The sequence below is a fragment of the Chlorocebus sabaeus genome, chromosome 25, assembly GCF_047675955.1.
Source record: "Chlorocebus sabaeus isolate Y175 chromosome 25, mChlSab1.0.hap1, whole genome shotgun sequence".
NCBI lineage: Eukaryota > Metazoa > Chordata > Mammalia > Primates > Cercopithecidae > Chlorocebus > Chlorocebus sabaeus.
The window spans coordinates 24322528-24340689 of record NC_132928.1 but is presented as its reverse complement, the minus strand read 5'-3'; the positions used below and the strand labels follow the sequence as shown (position 1 = coordinate 24340689).

The 18162-nt window shown below is 42.7% G+C and overlaps 1 protein-coding gene across 3 annotated transcripts in view; it reads right to left on the bottom strand.

The window, feature by feature from the left end:
• DSTYK (dual serine/threonine and tyrosine protein kinase) overlaps positions 1-18162 on the bottom strand; it is a 70861-nt gene that overhangs the window by 5250 nt on the left and 47449 nt on the right. For 2 of the 3 annotated variants that reach the window (XM_007988757.3, XM_007988758.3), the window contains exons 4-12: positions 15965-16197; positions 15157-15240; positions 14271-14447; positions 13517-13646; positions 12383-12539; positions 11797-11929; positions 9525-9638; positions 2897-3011; positions 432-566 (exon numbers count right to left, since the gene is read on the bottom strand). In XM_007988757.3, coding sequence (XP_007986948.1) covers positions 432-566; positions 2897-3011; positions 9525-9638; positions 11797-11929; positions 12383-12539; positions 13517-13646; positions 14271-14447; positions 15157-15240; positions 15965-16197 — 1278 coding nt within the window. The remainder of the gene's footprint in view (positions 1-431; positions 567-2896; positions 3012-9524; positions 9639-11796; positions 11930-12382; positions 12540-13516; positions 13647-14270; positions 14448-15156; positions 15241-15964; positions 16198-18162) is intronic. The other variant, XM_007988760.3, reaches the window with a different exon arrangement.

Here is an 18162-nt window from a genome sequence, read left to right as displayed (position 1 = left end):
TGAGAGGGGCCCAGCACATACAAAGAGGCATGACCAGCTCAAAGGCTGAATCCCCAGTGGGGCTCAGAATACTAAAGAATGCAAGGAGTTTTGACTTCAATTGCAAACATCTAGGTTAGAACCTAACAGTAAGAATAATTAAAAAAAAAAAAGAAAGAAAGAAAAAGAAAAGAAAAACTGGAACACACTGGCATATGAAGTTGAAGAATTGGACATTTTTTTTAAAAAGGCTTTTTGAGATAGTTCAACAGAGAGTTGACTGGAAGCAAAGGTTGACTTAAATATGTTTTCTGGATTCATGACAGTTTAAATGTATCTATGGCCCTGCTACGGAGTGGCCAGATAGGATGACAGGAGGCTGGGTGACATTGCCTGGGCTCAGTCTGCGCTAGCCAGGGGAGTTAGGACAAGGTAGTACTTGTGGCTCTTACCCCTCCGCACATTGTTCCAGAGATGGTCTTTGCTAGCACACCTCTCAAATGCCTCAGGGAGCTTGACAGAGCCTGAGCAGATATACCAGAAAAGAATTCCAAAAGCGTAGACATCCACGGAATTATCGTACTTCCCTGATGGCAAGAAAGGATGAAACGTAATGAGCCGCGGAGAGTCAGGCAGCAGCATCCACACCATCTTGCCTCAGTAGAGGGTTGGCTTTTTCCAAAGCTTTTAATATCTATTCTCTCCCAATAACAACCTCGCCAGGTGGGCAGGGCACATTTATAATGCCCATTTTACAATACAATCAAGTAAGACATTGGGAGGTCACAGCTCAATACAAAGAGAGCCAAGCCTAGAACGTGACAAAGGAGAAGGAAAATAAGGCCTGTCATTCTGCTAGGACAGTCAAAAAGATTAATCACAAAAAATTAAGGAAATAAAGTTGGAAATACAGGTGGGTAGGGATGTTGAAACCAGAATATAATAATTTTTAAAGTCAGGTAGAAGAGTCTGGATTCAGTGGGCAGCAGGAAGTCATTTATGTTTTAGAGTAGGAGGTGACATGAAGAATATAATATTTTAGAAAGATGATTCTGACAGCAATAGGGTGGACTGCAATAGAAACAATAAAAGAAATTTAAGTATGAAGTAACCAAAATAGAGTAACAGCAGCGGGATTAGAAAGTTTCTTCCTTTTTTTTTTTTTTTTGAGACAGAGCTTTGCTCTTGTTGCCCAGGCTAGAGTGCAGTAGCGCGATCTCAGCTCACCACAACCTCCACCTCCTGGGTTCAAGCGATTCTCCTGCCTCAGACTCCTAAGTAGTTGGGATTATAGGCAGGCACCACCACACCCGGCTAATTTTGTATTTTTAGTAGAGATGGGGTTTCTCCATGTTGGTCAGGCTGGTCTTGAACTCCTGACCTCAGTGATCCACCCGCCTTGGCCTCCCAAAGTGCTGGGATTACAGGCGTGAACCACCATGCCTGGCTGAAAGTTTTTTTCTTGTTTTGTTAAGTAAATCTACAGAAAGAAAAATGATGACTGTCTACTTAGTTCAGATGTTGAATACTACTACAGCTGTCTCACTAACACCTAATCCTTACATGTATCACCCAGTGAAGGGCTGGGGGAAGACTCATACATGAAATGAAAGAAATTTAAATATATTGCTAATTTTAACTCTTACCAATACTAATGACTACCTTTCCATCTTTGCTGGCAATGGAACAATCATTCCCATCACTTGGGCTCAAAACCTTGCAGTCATCTTTTAGTCATTCCTTTCTGTTCACTAACCATATCAAGTTAGCACCAAAATCTTGTTCACTCTTCCTCTGAATTAATCTAAATTTCTCACATTTGTTTGTTTCCACACTAACACCAGCTTAATCATGGAGGCAACCATAGAAGACCAGCTATCTGGTCTTACCTTGGTTCCTCCCAAATCATCTTTACCTACTGTTGCTAAAGCTCATCTTCATCAACATTTTCCTTTGTCTCCTACTCAAAAGCTCAGTAGCTCCTTAAGTCTTGCACAACAAGCTTTGATTCTTCTGTGGGAATTTCAAGCTCAATGTATTTTATCTCCAACCTTGTTTGCTACTTTTCCCCAAATGCATTTCTTTCCTGTCATGCTTATTTCTATTCTGTGATTTTCTTCATTTCTCCTTCTTTAGCCTCCAGAATTTTCTCTCCTTTATGCTACAGGGTTGTACTATGGAGACAGAAAGTCCTAGACTTAAATCACAGGTCCATTACCTTTTAGCTCAATGTTTTTGGGAGTAGGTTTCTTCATCAGTCTGGTCTCAACTTTATCCATTGAATGGACATAAAAATCCATCATCATCACAGAACTAAACAAAATATATGAAAAACCTACCCATACTGTTTAACTCAAGGTATATACTTAATAAATGAGTTCCCTTCCCACCTACCAATTTCCCAGATCTGACTCAAGTTCTACTCAAACTCTCACCTTCATCACAAAACCAATAAACATTTCCAACTTCATTTATTCCTTCTCTAAACACCAACAGTACATCATATAGCACTTAATTTAGCACTTAATCATACGTTGTGTTATACTGCTTCCTATTTTACCTCTCAATATATCTGTATGTCAACTGTAAGTTCTTTAATGATAGAGGACAACTCCTATCACACAGGAGTTATTTAATCAATACTTTATGATTAAATAATTGGCTGATTATGGCAATTATGGCATGAATAACCCAGAGAGATGTCCAAATGGTGATTCCCATTTGTACTTTTTCTTTCTTACTCCTCTACCTCTTCACTTTCCCTGCTACTTGCCTTAGGTAGGTCTCCCCTGATCTGGTTTCTCCCTTGCCTGTGCCAGACCTGCCAGTAGTGATTGTGGAAACGAGCTCAAGGGGTAGCACTCAGGATTAAAGTAATACACCCTGCCCAGACCCACTGCCTGCCCTCCAGCCTTACCTGTGAAAAGTTCAGGGGCCATATGGATTGGTGTCCCCACAATGCTGCCTGACATCATGGCCTCTGGCTTGCAGAATCCTAAGTCAGTGATCTTGGCACGGTTCTGCTTATCCAGCTGCCAACAAAGCAGGGCAAGAATCACCTTGTTTCTGATCCTGCACACAGCAGTGCTGCATACCCAAGCTCAAAGGTAGGTACCTCAAAGTAGTGTCACTGGACAGGATTATGCTCTGAAAAATGAGTTGTCAGGTGATTTTGTCCTTGTACAAACACCAGACTGTGCTTACACAAACCTAGATGGTATACTTGCTACACACCTAGGCTACATATTAATAGTATGGTCTTTTGCTACTAGGCTACAAACCTGTACAGTGTGTTACTGTACTGAATACCATAGGCAACTGTAACACAACGGTATTTGTGTATCTAAACATACTTAAACCAAGAAAAGGTACAGTAAGAATACGGTATAAAAAATAAAAAATGGTATACCTGTAGAGGGCATTTATAATGAATGGAGCTTGCAGAAGTGGAAGTTGCTCTGGGTGAGTCAGTGAGTGAGTGGTGAGTGAATGTGAAGGCCTAGGACATTACTGTGCACTACTGTAGGCTTTATAAACACTGTATATTTAGGCTACACTATATTTATTTTTTAAAGTTTTTCTTCAATAATAAATCAACCTCTACTTACTGTAATTTTACTTTATAAACTTAATTTTTTAAGCTTTTTGTTTGACTCTTGCAATAAACACTTAGCTTACAACACACATTGTATAGCTGTACAAATATATATATACATATATATATATATATATATATATATATATATATATATTTTTTTTTTTTTAAGAGACAGGGTTGTGCTCTGTCGTCCAGGCTGGAGTGCAGTGGCACGATCGCAGCTCAAGGGAGCCTTGAACTTCTGGGCTCAAGGGATTTTCCTACCTCGGCTTCCTGACCAGCAAAGACTATGGTTGTATGCCATCATGTCGGGCTAATTTTTTGATTTTTAGTAGAGATGGGGTCTTTCTCTGTTGTCTAGGCTGGTTATAGGCTTTCTTTCTTTTTTTTCTAGCTTTTAAAACTTTTTTGTTAAGAACTAAAACACAGACATATTAGCCTAGGCCTGCATGGGGTCAAGATCAGCTATATCACTGTCTTCCACTTCCACATCCTGTCCCACTGGAAGGTCTTCAAGGACAATAACACACATGGAGCTGTCACTTCCTATGATAGCAACACCTTCTTCTGGAGTTCGTCCTAAGGTCCTGCCCGAGGCTATCCTTACTGGTTTATATATTTACTGTACTATACTTTTTAGAGTATCTAAAAGGTTTAAAAAGATAAAAAGTATAGTACAGTAAATATATAAACCAGTAACATAGCTGTTTATTATCAAATATATACTGTACATAATTGTGCTATTCTTTTATATCAGGTTTACACAAGCATCATCACACGTGTATTGCACTGTGCTGCAACATTACAACAGCTATGATGTCACTAAGCAATAGGAATTTTTTAGTCCATTATAATCTTTTTTGTTTATTTTTGTTTTTTGAGACGGAGTTTCGCTCTTGATGCCCAGGTTGGAGTGCAATGGCATGATCTCGGCTCACTGCAACCTCTGCCTCCCGGGTTCAAGCTATTCTCCTGCCTCAGCCTCCCAAGTAGCTGGGATTACAGGCATGCGCCACCACGCCCAGCTAATTTTGTATTTTTAGTATAGACAGGGTTTCTCCATGTTGGTCAGGTTGGTCTCGAACTCCCGACCTCAGGTGATCTGCCTGCCTCGGCCTCCCAAAGTGCTGGGATTACAGGCGTGATCCACCATACCTAGCCAGTCCATTATAATCTTATGGGACTACATTGTATATGTGGTCTCACTGACCAAAATGTCATTATGCAGTGCATGACTGTACTTCATAAATCCTGCCGCCAACCTTTCTGTCTCCAGGTTCATTCCATTACAGGTTGAGTATCCCTTATCTGAAAGGCTTAGAACCAGAAGTGTTTTGAATTTCATTTTTTTTCCCAGATTTTGGAATATATCCATTATACTTGCTGATTCAACACCTCTAATTAAAAATCCAAAATGCTCCAGTGAGCATTCTCTTTGAGGGTCATGTCAGTGCTCAGAAAGTTTCGGATCATGGAGCATTTTGGATTTGTAATTTTTCGATTAGGAATACTCAACCTGTACTGTCTTCTTCCCCATACTATGAGCAACATGAGGGCAAGGATTGCTGTTTTCATCTTTGTATCCCCAGTGCTTAGCACAGTGCCTGGTACATATGAAGGCCCAAAAACCCCTGGAAGAATGAGGAAGTACAGGTCCGTGGAAGGACACCAGGGAAACACTTCAGTGCCTGACTCTCCTCCTGACCCCAGAGCAGAAAGTTGAAGTCCTCTGGTCAGCCGAGGAAAGTTTCCTAAAGTCCCTGCAGTTTCCTTTCCTAAAGGTTGAAGAGAATAAGTCTGTCTAATTTGGCTATTGATCATCAGCCTTTAGGTTTCGGTTGTCAATTTTAGGGAGATTGTTCCCTTCCCCTAAATTGCTGTCATCTTCATACATCATTTAAATATTGCCAGAAACAACTGAATGACATGCCAGTATACTTTCAAGAGGAATAGATCGAAAGATTCTTTACAATTCAAATTACAGGACTAGTGAGTTCATGACCATCTCACCATTTAAGGTACATTTACCCATCTCAGTCTTCATCCTACATCTCTGATTAAACCTTAAGCAATAACAAGGCCCAGACTCCTCAAAGGCAGAAAGACTATTCTAGATTAAAGGAGACTAAAGAAACATGACAACAAAATATACTATATATTTCCTGGATTGGATACTGTATCAAACAAACAAACATACCATATTTAGGGCAACTAAACATATTTGGGACAACTGAAAAAATGTTAATATAGATTACATATTAAATAATAGTATTGTATCAATGTTAAATTCCTTGGGTATAATAATGACACTTTGATTATGTAGAACGATATCCTTTTTCTTAGGAGATACATGATGAAGTACTTAAGAATAAAGTGTTTTCTGTTACTTTGTGTGTGTGTGTGTGTGGCAGGGTCTCACTCTGTCACCAGGCTGGAGTGCAGGGCACAATCTTGGCTCACTGCAAGCTCTGCCTCCCGGGTTCAAGTGATTCTCCTGCCTCAACCTCCTCAGTAGCTGGGACTACAGGTATGCACCACCATGCTTGGCTAATTTTTTTTTTTTTTTTTTTTTTTTTTTAATTTTTGGTAGAAACAGGGTTTTATCATGTTGGCCAGGCTGGTCTCGAACTCCTGACCTCAGGTGATTCACCCACCTCGGCCTCCCAAAGTGCTCGGATTACAGGCATGAGCCACTGTGCCTGCCCTTGTAACTGAATTTCATATAGCTCAGCAAAAAAGTATGCACACGTGTGTATGTGTGTGTGTGCATGTATAGAGAGAAAGAGAGAGTGCACATTTTGGAGAAAAGACAATATGAATTTGGGTGAAGGGTATATGGGTCTTCATTGTACCACTCTTCCATAAGTTTAACATTTTTCAAAACAGTGTAGGGGGAAAAAACCTTACACAGTATCAGCTAAGTCTATGATAAAACTCCTCCCTAAGCTTTAAGTCTCACATACCATCTTTCACCATGCTGTTAACTCTACTACTTTCTGATACGGTTTGTCCCAATCCAAATTTCATCTTGAATTGCTGACTCCCATAATCCCTGTGTGTCATGGGAGGGACCTGATGGGAGGTAAGGGGCTTTTCCCCCTTTTGATCGGCACTTCTCCTTGCTGCCACTATGTGAAGAAGGACATGTTTGCTTCTCCTTCCACCATGATTGTAAGCTTCCTGAGGCCTCTTCAGCCCTGTGGAACTGTGAGTCAATTAACCTTCTTTCCTTTATAAGTTACCTAGTCTCAGGTACGTCTTTATTAGCAGCGTGAGAATGGACTAACACAGTAAATTGGTACCAAGAGTGGGCTGCTGCTGTAAGGATACATGACATTGTGGAAGTGACTTTGGAAATGGGTAACAGGCAGAGGCTGGAACAGTTTGGAGGGCTCAGAAGAAGACAGGAAAATGTGGGAAAGTTTGGAACTTCCTAGAGACTTGTTGAATGGCTTTGACCAAAATGCTGATAGTGATATGGACAATGACATCCAGGGTAAGGTGGTCTCAGATGGAAATGAGGAACTTGTTGGGAACTGGAATAAAGGTCACTATTGCTATGCAAGGAGACTGGAGGCATTTTACCCCTGCCCTAGAGATCTGTGGAACTTTGAACTTCAGAGAGATGACTTAGGGTATCTGGTGGAAGAAATTTATTTATTTATTTATTTATTTATTTATTTATTTAGAGACAGAGTCTTGCTCTGTCACCCAGGCTGGAGTGTAGTGGTGCAATCTCAGCTCACTGCAACCTCCACCTCCCAGGTTCAAGCAATTCTCCTGCCTCAGCCTCCCAAGTAGCTGGGACTACAGGTGTGTGCCACACCCGGCTAAATTTTTATTTTTAGTAGAGATGGGGTTTTACCATGTTGGCCAGGCTGGCTTCAAACTCCTGACCTCAGGTGATCCACCCACCTCGGTCTCCCAAAGTGCTGGGATTACAGGTGTGAGCCACCATGCCCACCCCAGAAGAAATTTCTAAGCAGCAAAGTGTTGCAGAGGAGGCAGAGCATAAAAGTTTGAAAAATTTGCAGTCTGACAATGTCATAGAAAAGAAAACCTATTTTCTGGCTGGGCACAGTGGCTTACACCTATAATCCCAGCACTTTGGGAGGCCAAGGTGGACGGATCACTTGAGGTCAGGAGTTGGAGACCAGCCTGACCAATATGGCAAAACCCTGTCTCTACTAAAAATACAAAAATTAGCCCAGCGTGATGGCAAGTGCCTGTAATTCCAGCTACTTGGGAGGCTGAGGCAGGAGAATTGCTTGAACCTGGAAGGTGGAGGTTACAGTGAGTTGAGATAGCGCCATTGCACTCTAGCCTGGGCAACAGAGCAAGGCTCCATCTCAGGGGGAAAAAAAAAAAAAAAAGAAAGAAAAGAAAACCTATTTTCTGGGGAGAAATTCAAGCCCGCTGCAGACATTTTCGTAAGTAACAAGGAGCCAAATGTTAACCAGCAAGACAATGGGGAAAATTTCTCCAGGGCATGTCAGAGACCTTCACAGCAGGCCCTCCTATGACCCCTGGAGGTCTAGGAGGGAAAAATGGTTCTGTGAGCTGGACCCAGGGCCCCCTGCTCTATGGAGCCTTGGGACATGGTGCCCTGCATCCCAGCTGCTTCAGTTCCAGTTGTGGCTAAAAGGGGCCAACACATAGCTCAGGCCATTGCTTCAGAGGGTGCAAGCCCCAAATCTTGGCAGCTTACATGTGGTGTTGGGCCTGTAGGTGCATAGAAATCAAGAGTTGAGGTTTGGAAATCTCCACCTGGATTTCAGTGGATGTATGAAAATGCCTGGATATCCAGGCAGAAGTTTGCTGCAGGGGTGGAGCCCCCATGGAGAACCTCCGTTAGGGCTGTGCAGAAGGGATATGTGGGGTTGGAACCCCCACAGAAAGTCCCTACTGGGACACTGCCTAGTGGAACTGTGAGAAGAAGGCCACTGTCTTCCACAACCCAGAATGGTAGATCCACACATAACTTGCACCGTGTGCCTAGAAAAGCCACAGACACTCAACGCCAGCCCATGAAAGCAGCCAGGAAGTGGGCTGTACCCTGCAAAGCCACAGGTGTGAAGATGCCCAATGCCATAGGAGACCACCTCTTGCATCAGCGTGCCCTGGATGTGAGACATGGAGTCAAAGAAGATCATTTTGGAATTTCAGGATTTAATGACTACCCTATTGGATTTCAGACTTGCATGGGCCTGTAGCACCTTTGTTTTGGCCAATTTCTCCCATTTGGAATGGGTGTATTTATCCAATGCCTGTATCCTCATAGTATGTAGAAACTAACTAACTTGCTTTTGATTTTATAGGCTCATGGGTGGAAGGGACTTGCCTTGTCTCAGATAAAACATTAGACTTGGACTTTTGGGTTAATACTAGAATGAGTTAAGACTTTGGACAACTGTTGAGAAGGCATGATTGTGTTTTGAAATGCGAGGACATGAGATCTGGGAGGGGCCAGGGGCAGAATGATATGGTTTGGCTGTGTCCCCACCCAAATCTCATCCTGAATTGTAGTTCCCATAATCCCCATGTGTTGTGGGAGGGACCCAGTGAGAAGTAATTTAATCACAGGGGCAGTCACCCTCATGCTTTTCTCATGATAGCGAGTTCTAACGAGATCTGATGGTTTTGTAAGGGGCTTTACCCTCCTTTGTTCAGTACTTCTTCGTGTTGCTGCCATGTGAAGAAGAATGTGTTTACTTCCCTTTCTGCCATAACTGTAAATTTCCTGAGGCTTCTCCAGCCCTGTGGAACTGTGAGTCAATTAAACCTCTTTCCTTTATAAATTATCCAGTCTTTACTAGCTGTGTGAGAATGGACTAATACACTTTCTGTGAGGACTTTTCTTGGGATCTAACTTACATTTACGTGTACCCTCCAAAATCACTCAGCCACAGAGGTAGAGTATAATCTTGGGGAAACAGCTCTTACTTACCAGCACATTTTTCAGTTTGATATCACGATGGACAAGTCCCTGGCTATGCAGGAAGCGGATTCCTTCCACCACGTCTAGTGCTATCTGCAAACGTGTCTCCAGGGTCAGCCCAGCCTTGGGGAGACAAAAGAGCTTGCTTGTCATGATAAGGCAACTCCTCGATTCAACTGACTATGCTTGGGCACATGAGGACAGAAAAGTGCATTTTTAAAAGGGGGAAGAGCTGGGCACAGTGGCTCATACCTATAACCCCAGCACTTATGAAGGCCAAGGTCAGGAATTTCGAGACCAGCCTGGCAAACATGGTGAAATCCTGTCTCTACTAAAAACACAAAAAAGAATTAGCTGGATGTGGTGGCAGGTGCCTGTAATCCCAGCTACTTGGGAGGCTGAGGCAGGAGAATCACTTGAACCTAGGAGGCAGAGGTTGCAGTGAGCTGAGATGGTGGCACTGCACTCCAGCCTGGGTGACAGAGCAAGACTCTGTCTCAAAAAAAAAAAAAAAGGTGGGGGGAGAAAAAAGCAGTTAGGAGAGGGAGGTAGAAGAAAAGCAAAGAAGAGCAAGCTGTAAAGGAGACAAAGCCAGATAAAATCCCTTGCAGGCTGCAGTTAAGCCAAATGGATAACCTCAAATGTGACTAGCAGATAGAACCAAACAACTAAGGCATGAGCTCATTTCTAACATTTGAACAAATTCTGAAACTGCCCTTGAGGCTCAAAGTGACTATTTCTAAGTCCCTTAGGAAGATTTACTTTCATTGCTTTACAGGCCTGGTTAGCCCAGGTTTGGTTTTATGGATTCAAATACCAAAGTCACTCATATTACTTCAATTCAGGGTCTCCTGAATACTGGAAAATGTCACATCACTCATTCAAAAGTTCAAAGGACATTCTCTAGTTCACTTGTGGAGATGCATCAGACAATGCTTAACTCCTCTGAAATGAAGAGGGAAAGCTGCTTGGAGAGTCATTTTCTTCATCATATTGATTCCTCAAGACTCCGGGAAGCATTTCTAAGGTTTCCTCTGCCCTACTTCTGAAAGCCTCCATATAAATTGGTCCAAGAGGAATCTGTGAGAAGGGATCTACTCAGAGACTCTGAGGTCAGCTTTTCTCTCCTTTTACTCAGCTCCTATGTAGGGAACAGACAAAAGAAACCTCTCTAATTCCCTCTTGGTGGTTTAGATAAGGGCAACTCAACATCTAACTGAGGGTTTCACCTTCACTCAAATAAAATCCTTCAGTAGCTTCTCATAGTCTATAACAGAATTTGAATTCTATGGAAATTCTTAACATTTTAGGTCTTATGTAATTTGGTCCCAACATCTCTTTGCACATTATGTCTCCTGATTCCCAAAACGAACCAGCTGCTCCAATGTGCCCAGTGTCCTTACCAGCCTTCGAATGCTCTAGGCATTAAGCTGTTCCTTCCCCCTGCTATGGCCTCTTCCTTCCAACTGCCCAAATTCTACCCATCATGGTATATTTGTCAAACTCAAACTCCACGTCTTCCTGAAATGGTCACTGACTACAATTTTCTTAATAGCGCCTATCAATTATACCTTCTGATATCCTCTAATGATGCTTAATGCTGGACCTTGTACAAAGCAGTCACTAATAAATATCCATTGACTAAACAACAAAAACTAGCTTTATCCTCTTACAGCAAAAGTGAGAAAGAAGAGCACAGTTACAGGAAGCTGTACTGCTCTTCTAAGGAGTTTAGATTTTTACTACCAACACAGGGGTCTGAGTGGTGAATGGCAATATTCTGGGCATATAATGGGGTGAAAATAGGTTCTGATAAATCTTTAAATTTATTTTTATTTTTAGAGACAAGGTCTTGCTCTGTCACCCAGGCTAGGGTGCAGTGGCATGATCATAGCTCATTGCAGTCTTGACCTCCTAAGTGCAAGGGATCCTCCTACCTCAGCCCCCTCGAGTAGCTGGGACTACAGGTATGAGTCACCACACTCAGCTAACTTTTAAATTCTTTATAGAGACGAGGTCTCCCTCTATTGCCCAGACTGGTCTCAAACTCCTGGACTCAAGTGATCCTCCCACCTTGCCTCCCCAAGTGCTGGGATTATAGGGGTGAGCCACCATGCCCAGCTGAGAAATCTTTAAGGGTTTTTGGAAACAAGTGAAATAAAGCCTAATTACTCCAACAGTCTCTGATGAAAGCTAAAAGCTCTGAATAAACAGGAGAGGATGAGAGGCCAGAAAGGAACCTGTGGATTTGGCTGCCAGCTGGATCTTGCTCTCTCCTTACCTTCAGCCCTGTGTAGAGATCCCGGTGTAGCCGCTCCATAATGAGGAGCACAGCAATGCTGGAGCCACCACCATAGTTGTAGTCAATGACTGAACCATGGAGATCCACCAATCGCTCATGCTTCGGCAGAGACCTGGTGGGAAGAAGAGAGGTCTGGGCTACAAGACTTGGGCTCTAATCCTGCATGCCATGCCAGAATGTAGGAGACAAGAATTTCCAGACCATGCTTAGGACAGGTCCAGAGGTAATGGCCCTCAGTGCAGATGGAGCCCTCAGTGTAGACAGAGCCCTTAGTGCAGACAGAGCATGGCCTCTTCAACAAGGATGAAGAATCCTGGATTCTAAAAACCGATAAGGCTTAAGGACTAAAGAAGAAAAGTTAAATGGAATGATGAGTCTGAGAAATTAGGATGGTGGGGAAAGAGCAAGCAAAGACAGTAAAGGCCTGAAAGGGAGCACATGTCTGTTAGACACAGAAACCTAAATACAGAGAGGCCATGCTGTAGCTCTTGGTACAAAATCTAAACCAGGCTTCTAGATTCTCCTCTGGATCTTTCTCGTAGAGATGAATGAGACCAGGACCCACCTCATGTAGTGAAATTCCAAAGCCAGATCATTCCAGTGCTTCTCATCTGGAGGGACAACTGATTTGAGGGCACAAGGGAAGTGTCCTCCCCAGTTGTCACACAGGTACACCACACCATACTGGCCCCGGCCCAGTTCCTGTCCCAGTTTAGGTTTACCTATAAGGTACAGAGACAGAGATAAGGCAGGAGGGATGGGAACTTGGTGGGCAACCTCTGTAAGATTCTTTTTTTTTTGAGACAGAGTCTTGTTCTGTCACCCAGCAGGAGTGCAGTGGCACAATCTCTGCTCACTGCAACCTCTGCCTCCTGGGTTCAAGCGATTATTCTGCCTCAGGCTCCCAAGTAGTTGGGATTACAGGCATGCGCCACCATGCATGGCTAATTTTTGTAGTTTTGGTAGAGACGTGGTTTTGCCATGTTGTCCAGGGTGGTCCCAAACTCCTGGGCTCAAGTGATCCACCCAGTGTGGCTTCCCAAAGTACTGGGATTACAGGCATAAGCTACCATGCCGGCCCTGTAACATTCTTCACTGTGAACCTGCCTTTAGGGTCAGGAAGCTGTAATAATGCCCAGGGATAAAATTCGGGTGTCATTCTAACCCAGTAGAAAGTAATCTAACTGGTTTAATTCAAATAAACTTTGGTTATGTGGTGGTTTCTTTTTTTTTTTTGGAGACAGAGTCTTGCTCTGTCACCCAGGCTGCAATGCAGTGGTATGATCTTGGCTCATTACAACCTGTACCTCCTGGGTTCAAGTGATTCTTCTGCCTCAGTCTCCCGAGTAGCTGGGGTTACAGGCAAGTGCCACCACGCCCAGCTAATTTTTGTATTTTTAGTAGACACGGGGTCTTGCCATATTGCCCAGGCTGGTCTTGAACTTCTGAGCTCAGGCAATCTGCCAATCTCAGCCTCCCAAAATGCTAAGATTACAGGTGTGAGCCACCACACCTGGCCTGGTCATGTTATTTGAACTATATAAATAGCAGGACGAGACTTTAGGAATTCAAAAACATCAGTAAGGGTTTAAGCAGTTTTGCAAAGAAGCAGCTTTAGACACTGGGATTCTCTGACGTTGGACATAAGAATGTCAGGTATCTTGAACCATCTTCCAGTTTATTTGAAAACCAGACTCACGATGAAGCAAGACGTCCTGTAGAGAACGGCTTTCCAGAGAAAGGCGGGCCAGGCGGGGGGCATGATCTTTCCGAACCTTCAGCCATAGATCTTCAGTTTTCTCTAACCGGCCTGAGTGGCCAGCTTCTAGCTGGGAGGGAAACAGAAAAAGTACATATGACTTAAGTCCCTAGCTTCAACTTCCTCACCTGTTATACAGGGATAATGATATCTACCTCATATAGATAATTGTGAGAATTAAACAAGATACATGTAACATGTTTAGCACAGAGACTGGCACAGAGAGGACTCAATAAATAATAACTTTTCCTCCTGGATGCATACTCATATCTATCCACTCTCTGCCTGGACACACCCACTCCCCCGCCAGCAGACAACCAGATGTCAAACATTTATGAAATAACATAGAAGCTGGAAAGTCATCACCTTCTGTCATTTGTTCTTAGCTAAAATACTATATAAACATATAAAATTCCTACTCGTATTTTCTTGCCTCACTCAGTGAAATGGGGAGAAATTAACTGAGCTCACTCCATTCTCCCTAGAGTTAGGAAAATATCCACATGAAAAATTTATTGAAAAAACTTCCTATAATGTAATAGGCTAGAAAGAAAAAATACTGATGATTTATACACACACACACACACACACACACACACACACACACACACGAAGAACAGAGAGCAAAATATTCCCATCTGGATGAGGCTCTTCGCTGCTTGATCCAGTTATATCTCCTTTCCTACATACCAACCTGCCGCAAAGAGGCTGCAAAAGCCTCATGGGAACTATTGAGCCGAGTCCGGAATTGGCTGCAAATGCTCTTGGCCAATTTGGAGGCGCTGAGGCTCTCAATGGCTTCCTGGGCCACCTTCCTCTTCCATTCCAGAGTGATGGCAGGTGGGCTCACCCATGTGATGCGCTGGATGATCTACCAGGATGAGGACAGCGAGATCACCAAAGAATGAGAGACAAGAACCACTATAAAGATCCAGTGTCCTTCCTTTTCTGGGTTACCCATTCAATAGGAGCAGGCTCATAAGATGGGAGCCATATGAAGTCTAAAGTGCCTTTCCAATTCCATCTACCTCAAAATCAGGTCCTAGCCCAAAGAAAGCATCAAAGAACACCAGGCCTAGTTTACATGCTCACAAACCCTCAATATATTACATTCAGTGCCAGGGAGTGCCTGATAATCTTTCTGAAGTCAGTAAATAACTCTACATAAGAGCCAGATCAAATTCCAGAACAGAAACCACATTCACAGCCTCCGGCAACAGCAAAGCCTAGTTCTGAGAAAAGATTTAGGCTGGGAAAAAGAAACATGAAGAAGCTAGTGTGGTAGAGTCTTGTGGCTCCATGAAATATCATTTATCTTTTTTTTCTATTTTTCCATTGTTCACAAAGAACACCCAACATAAAAATCATTTAAACCCAAAACTTCTGAGAGTTCAAGGTAACAATGCTAATAATTATTTGAGAATAGGCATAAACCAGAATTCTCCCAGGCAGACAAACCAGAACAAATGGCCATCCTGCCTTAACAGAAGATCCTAGATATCTGTTTCCTATTGGGATCACTAGGATTCATTTGAGCCAACTAGGGGATTAGAAATCTTGCTCTAAGTAATAATCCCTACCTGCTTGATTTGCTCCCACAGCATCCTTGTAACTGACGACCCTGAGTGAAACGTGACTTCAACATGATAGGCAGCATTTAAGATCTGAAAGAGACACCGCCAAAGAAAACATGCCCTCAGTACTGTGGCTATTTCAAAAATGCAATAAATGATATTTATTTCAAGAATACAGTCCAGACTCAGGGTTTCCAAATTTATCCCTCAATATATATGCAGAGTCAACTTAAGCTGATTATTTATTTTGTGACTAACTATCTAGCCCCTTCTACCTCATCTTTATATTCATCAACTTTTTTTTTTTTTTTTTTTTTTTTTTTAAAGACAGAGTTTTGCTCTTGTCACCCAGGCTGGAGTGCAATGGCACGATCTTGCTCAGCGAAACCTCTGCCTCCCAGGTTCAAGCAATCATCCTGCCTCAGCCTCCCAAGTAGCTGGGATTACAGGCATGCACCGCCATGCTGGGCTAATTTTGTTTTTTTTTAGTAGAGATGGGGTTTCTCCATGTTGGTCAGGTTGGTCTCGAACTCCCAACCTCAGGTGATCCACCCGCCTCAGCCTCCCAGAGTGCTGGAATTATAGACATGAGTCACTGTGCCTGGCCTATATTCGACAACTTAACTGCAATTTTACAGCTCACTAACATCTCCTACAGGCAGTGGTCATGTGACAGGAAAACAAAATAAAATTCAAACAAGATTCTCAAGAAGCTGAAAGGGAAATTCTTGCCTAACTTGAAGCGTGGGTTTGTGCAGATTGTTTCATGTGTTATCTATGACATGATGTCTTAAAAAAATCATTCTTTTTCTACCTGTTTGAGATAATTACTGGTGATGTGAACTGAGACATCCTGAGACTTCTCCAGGCTCTGCAGACATCGTTCCAGGGTTCCGACGAAGCTCTCCCTCAGGTAATCCACTGAGCTGATCAGCTTATTAGCCACTGCCTGATTTAGTCGGGAGATGATGAGTTCCTGGATCTGTCGGATGCAGCATTTGATCTCTCTGGTGCCCACTGGTTCTCCATTCTCAGGGACAATGACATCTATGGAGGCAGAGAAATAAGCTAATGAGTTGTGAGGAAGAAGGGGCAGACACACCAAATAAACTCATCTCCCAAATTGGAATCATGGAACTACCGTGATGATGATGGCTGCAAAAAGACATGATTCGTTGATGAAGTCTGACTCTCACAATGATCAGGGGTCACATAACCCTCAACTACTTAAGCCAGCTAAGATCCTGAGAAGAAGCAATTAAGGCCAGGTGCAGTGACTCATGCCTATCATTCCAGCACTTTGGGAGGCCGAGGCAGGAGGATTGCTTGAGCCCAGGAGTTCAAGATGAGCTTGGGTAACACAGTGAGACCTCATCTCTACAAAAAGTAAAAAGATGAGGCAGGCGGGAGGATGGCTTGAACCTAGGAGGTAGAGGCTACAATAAGCTGTGATCGTGCCACTGCACTCCAGCCTGGGTGATGGGAGTGAGACCCTGTCTCCAAAAAAAAAAAAAAGAAGCAATTAAGTCTAGAATGAGACTGTTGATTTTGTTAGCTTTTACGTCACATTTATAGGAAGGGAGGAACAACATTTATAAGTGCAAACTATTTGAAAGGCACTAAAATAAGGATTTTACACATGTAATCTAATTTCATCTTCACAATAACTTTGCTAGATGGTTATTATAGATCAAGAAACAGCCTCAAAGAGAGAACAAAGTAGACATGGGAAGGGGATAGTACAGTTAGTTAGGAAGTAATACAGTCAGCATTTGAACCCAGTGCTCATTCCAAATCCTATGATCTTTGCAAAATTTCACACTCCCTAGCATATTAATGAGAAAAATCCAAGAGTCGGGAATTTTATTCTATGTTTTGTTTTGTTGTTTTGAGACTGAGTTTAGCTTTATCGCCCAGGCTGGAGTGCAGTGGCACGATCTCGGCTCACTGCAACCTCCGCCTCCTGGGTTCAAGTGATTCTTGTGCCTTAGCCTCCCAAGTACCTGGGATTACAGATGCCCACCACCACGCCCGGCTAAGTTTTGTATTTTTAGTAGAGATGGGGGTTTCACCATGTTGGCCAGGCTGGTCTTGAACTCCTGACCTCAGGTGATCCGCTCACCTTGGCCTCCCAAAGTGCTGAGATTACAGGCGTGTGCCAGTGCGCCCGGCCAGGAATTTTATTCTAATCAACTACTAGATAAATAAAAAGTAAAACTCAATTGTCCCCACCATGCCACACTATCTCTTAGGATTAGAACATCTATTAATATTGTAAATCAGAAGACAGAAGAGTTTAAGAGAAGTCAAACTACTTGTAAAAAAGATGTGCTCCTAAGAAGGCACTCTCATGTCTACCGGTGGAAATATAAATTGGTGCCACTTCTTCAGAGGAAATTTGGCAACATCTATTAAAATGTTCAACCAACCAAGAAAAATATACATATCCTTTGATCTAATTATTTTGCTTCTAGGAATTCTTTTTGTTGAAATACACCCTTACAAGTCCCAAGACGTATATGTACAATGTACAATGATGATTAATGCAGTACAGTTTGTATTAGCGAAAGAGAAAATAAAAAATAAAAAATAAACAAATAAGCCTGGCCAACATGGTGAAACCCTGTCTCTACTAAAAATACAAAAATTAGCCGGGTGTAGTGGTGTACACCTTTAGACCCAGCTACTAGGGAGGCTGAGGTGGGAGGATTCCTTGAATCCAGGAGGCGGAGGTTGCAGTGAGACTAGATTAGGCCTCCGCACTCTAGCCTGGGCGACAGAACAAGACCTTCTATCAAAAAAAAAAAAAAAAAATTAAAAAACAAAAACAAACAGCTTAAATGTCCATCAATGAGAGAATAGTTCAATAAATTCAGGCATATCCATTAGAAGACGACAAATTTGTATGAATATTTATAGAATGCCCTCTAAGACACATACTAAATGAAAAAGACAAGTGCAGAAGAACATACAGAGAAGAACTGGGTGGCTGGGGGATGGTGTCTTTATAAC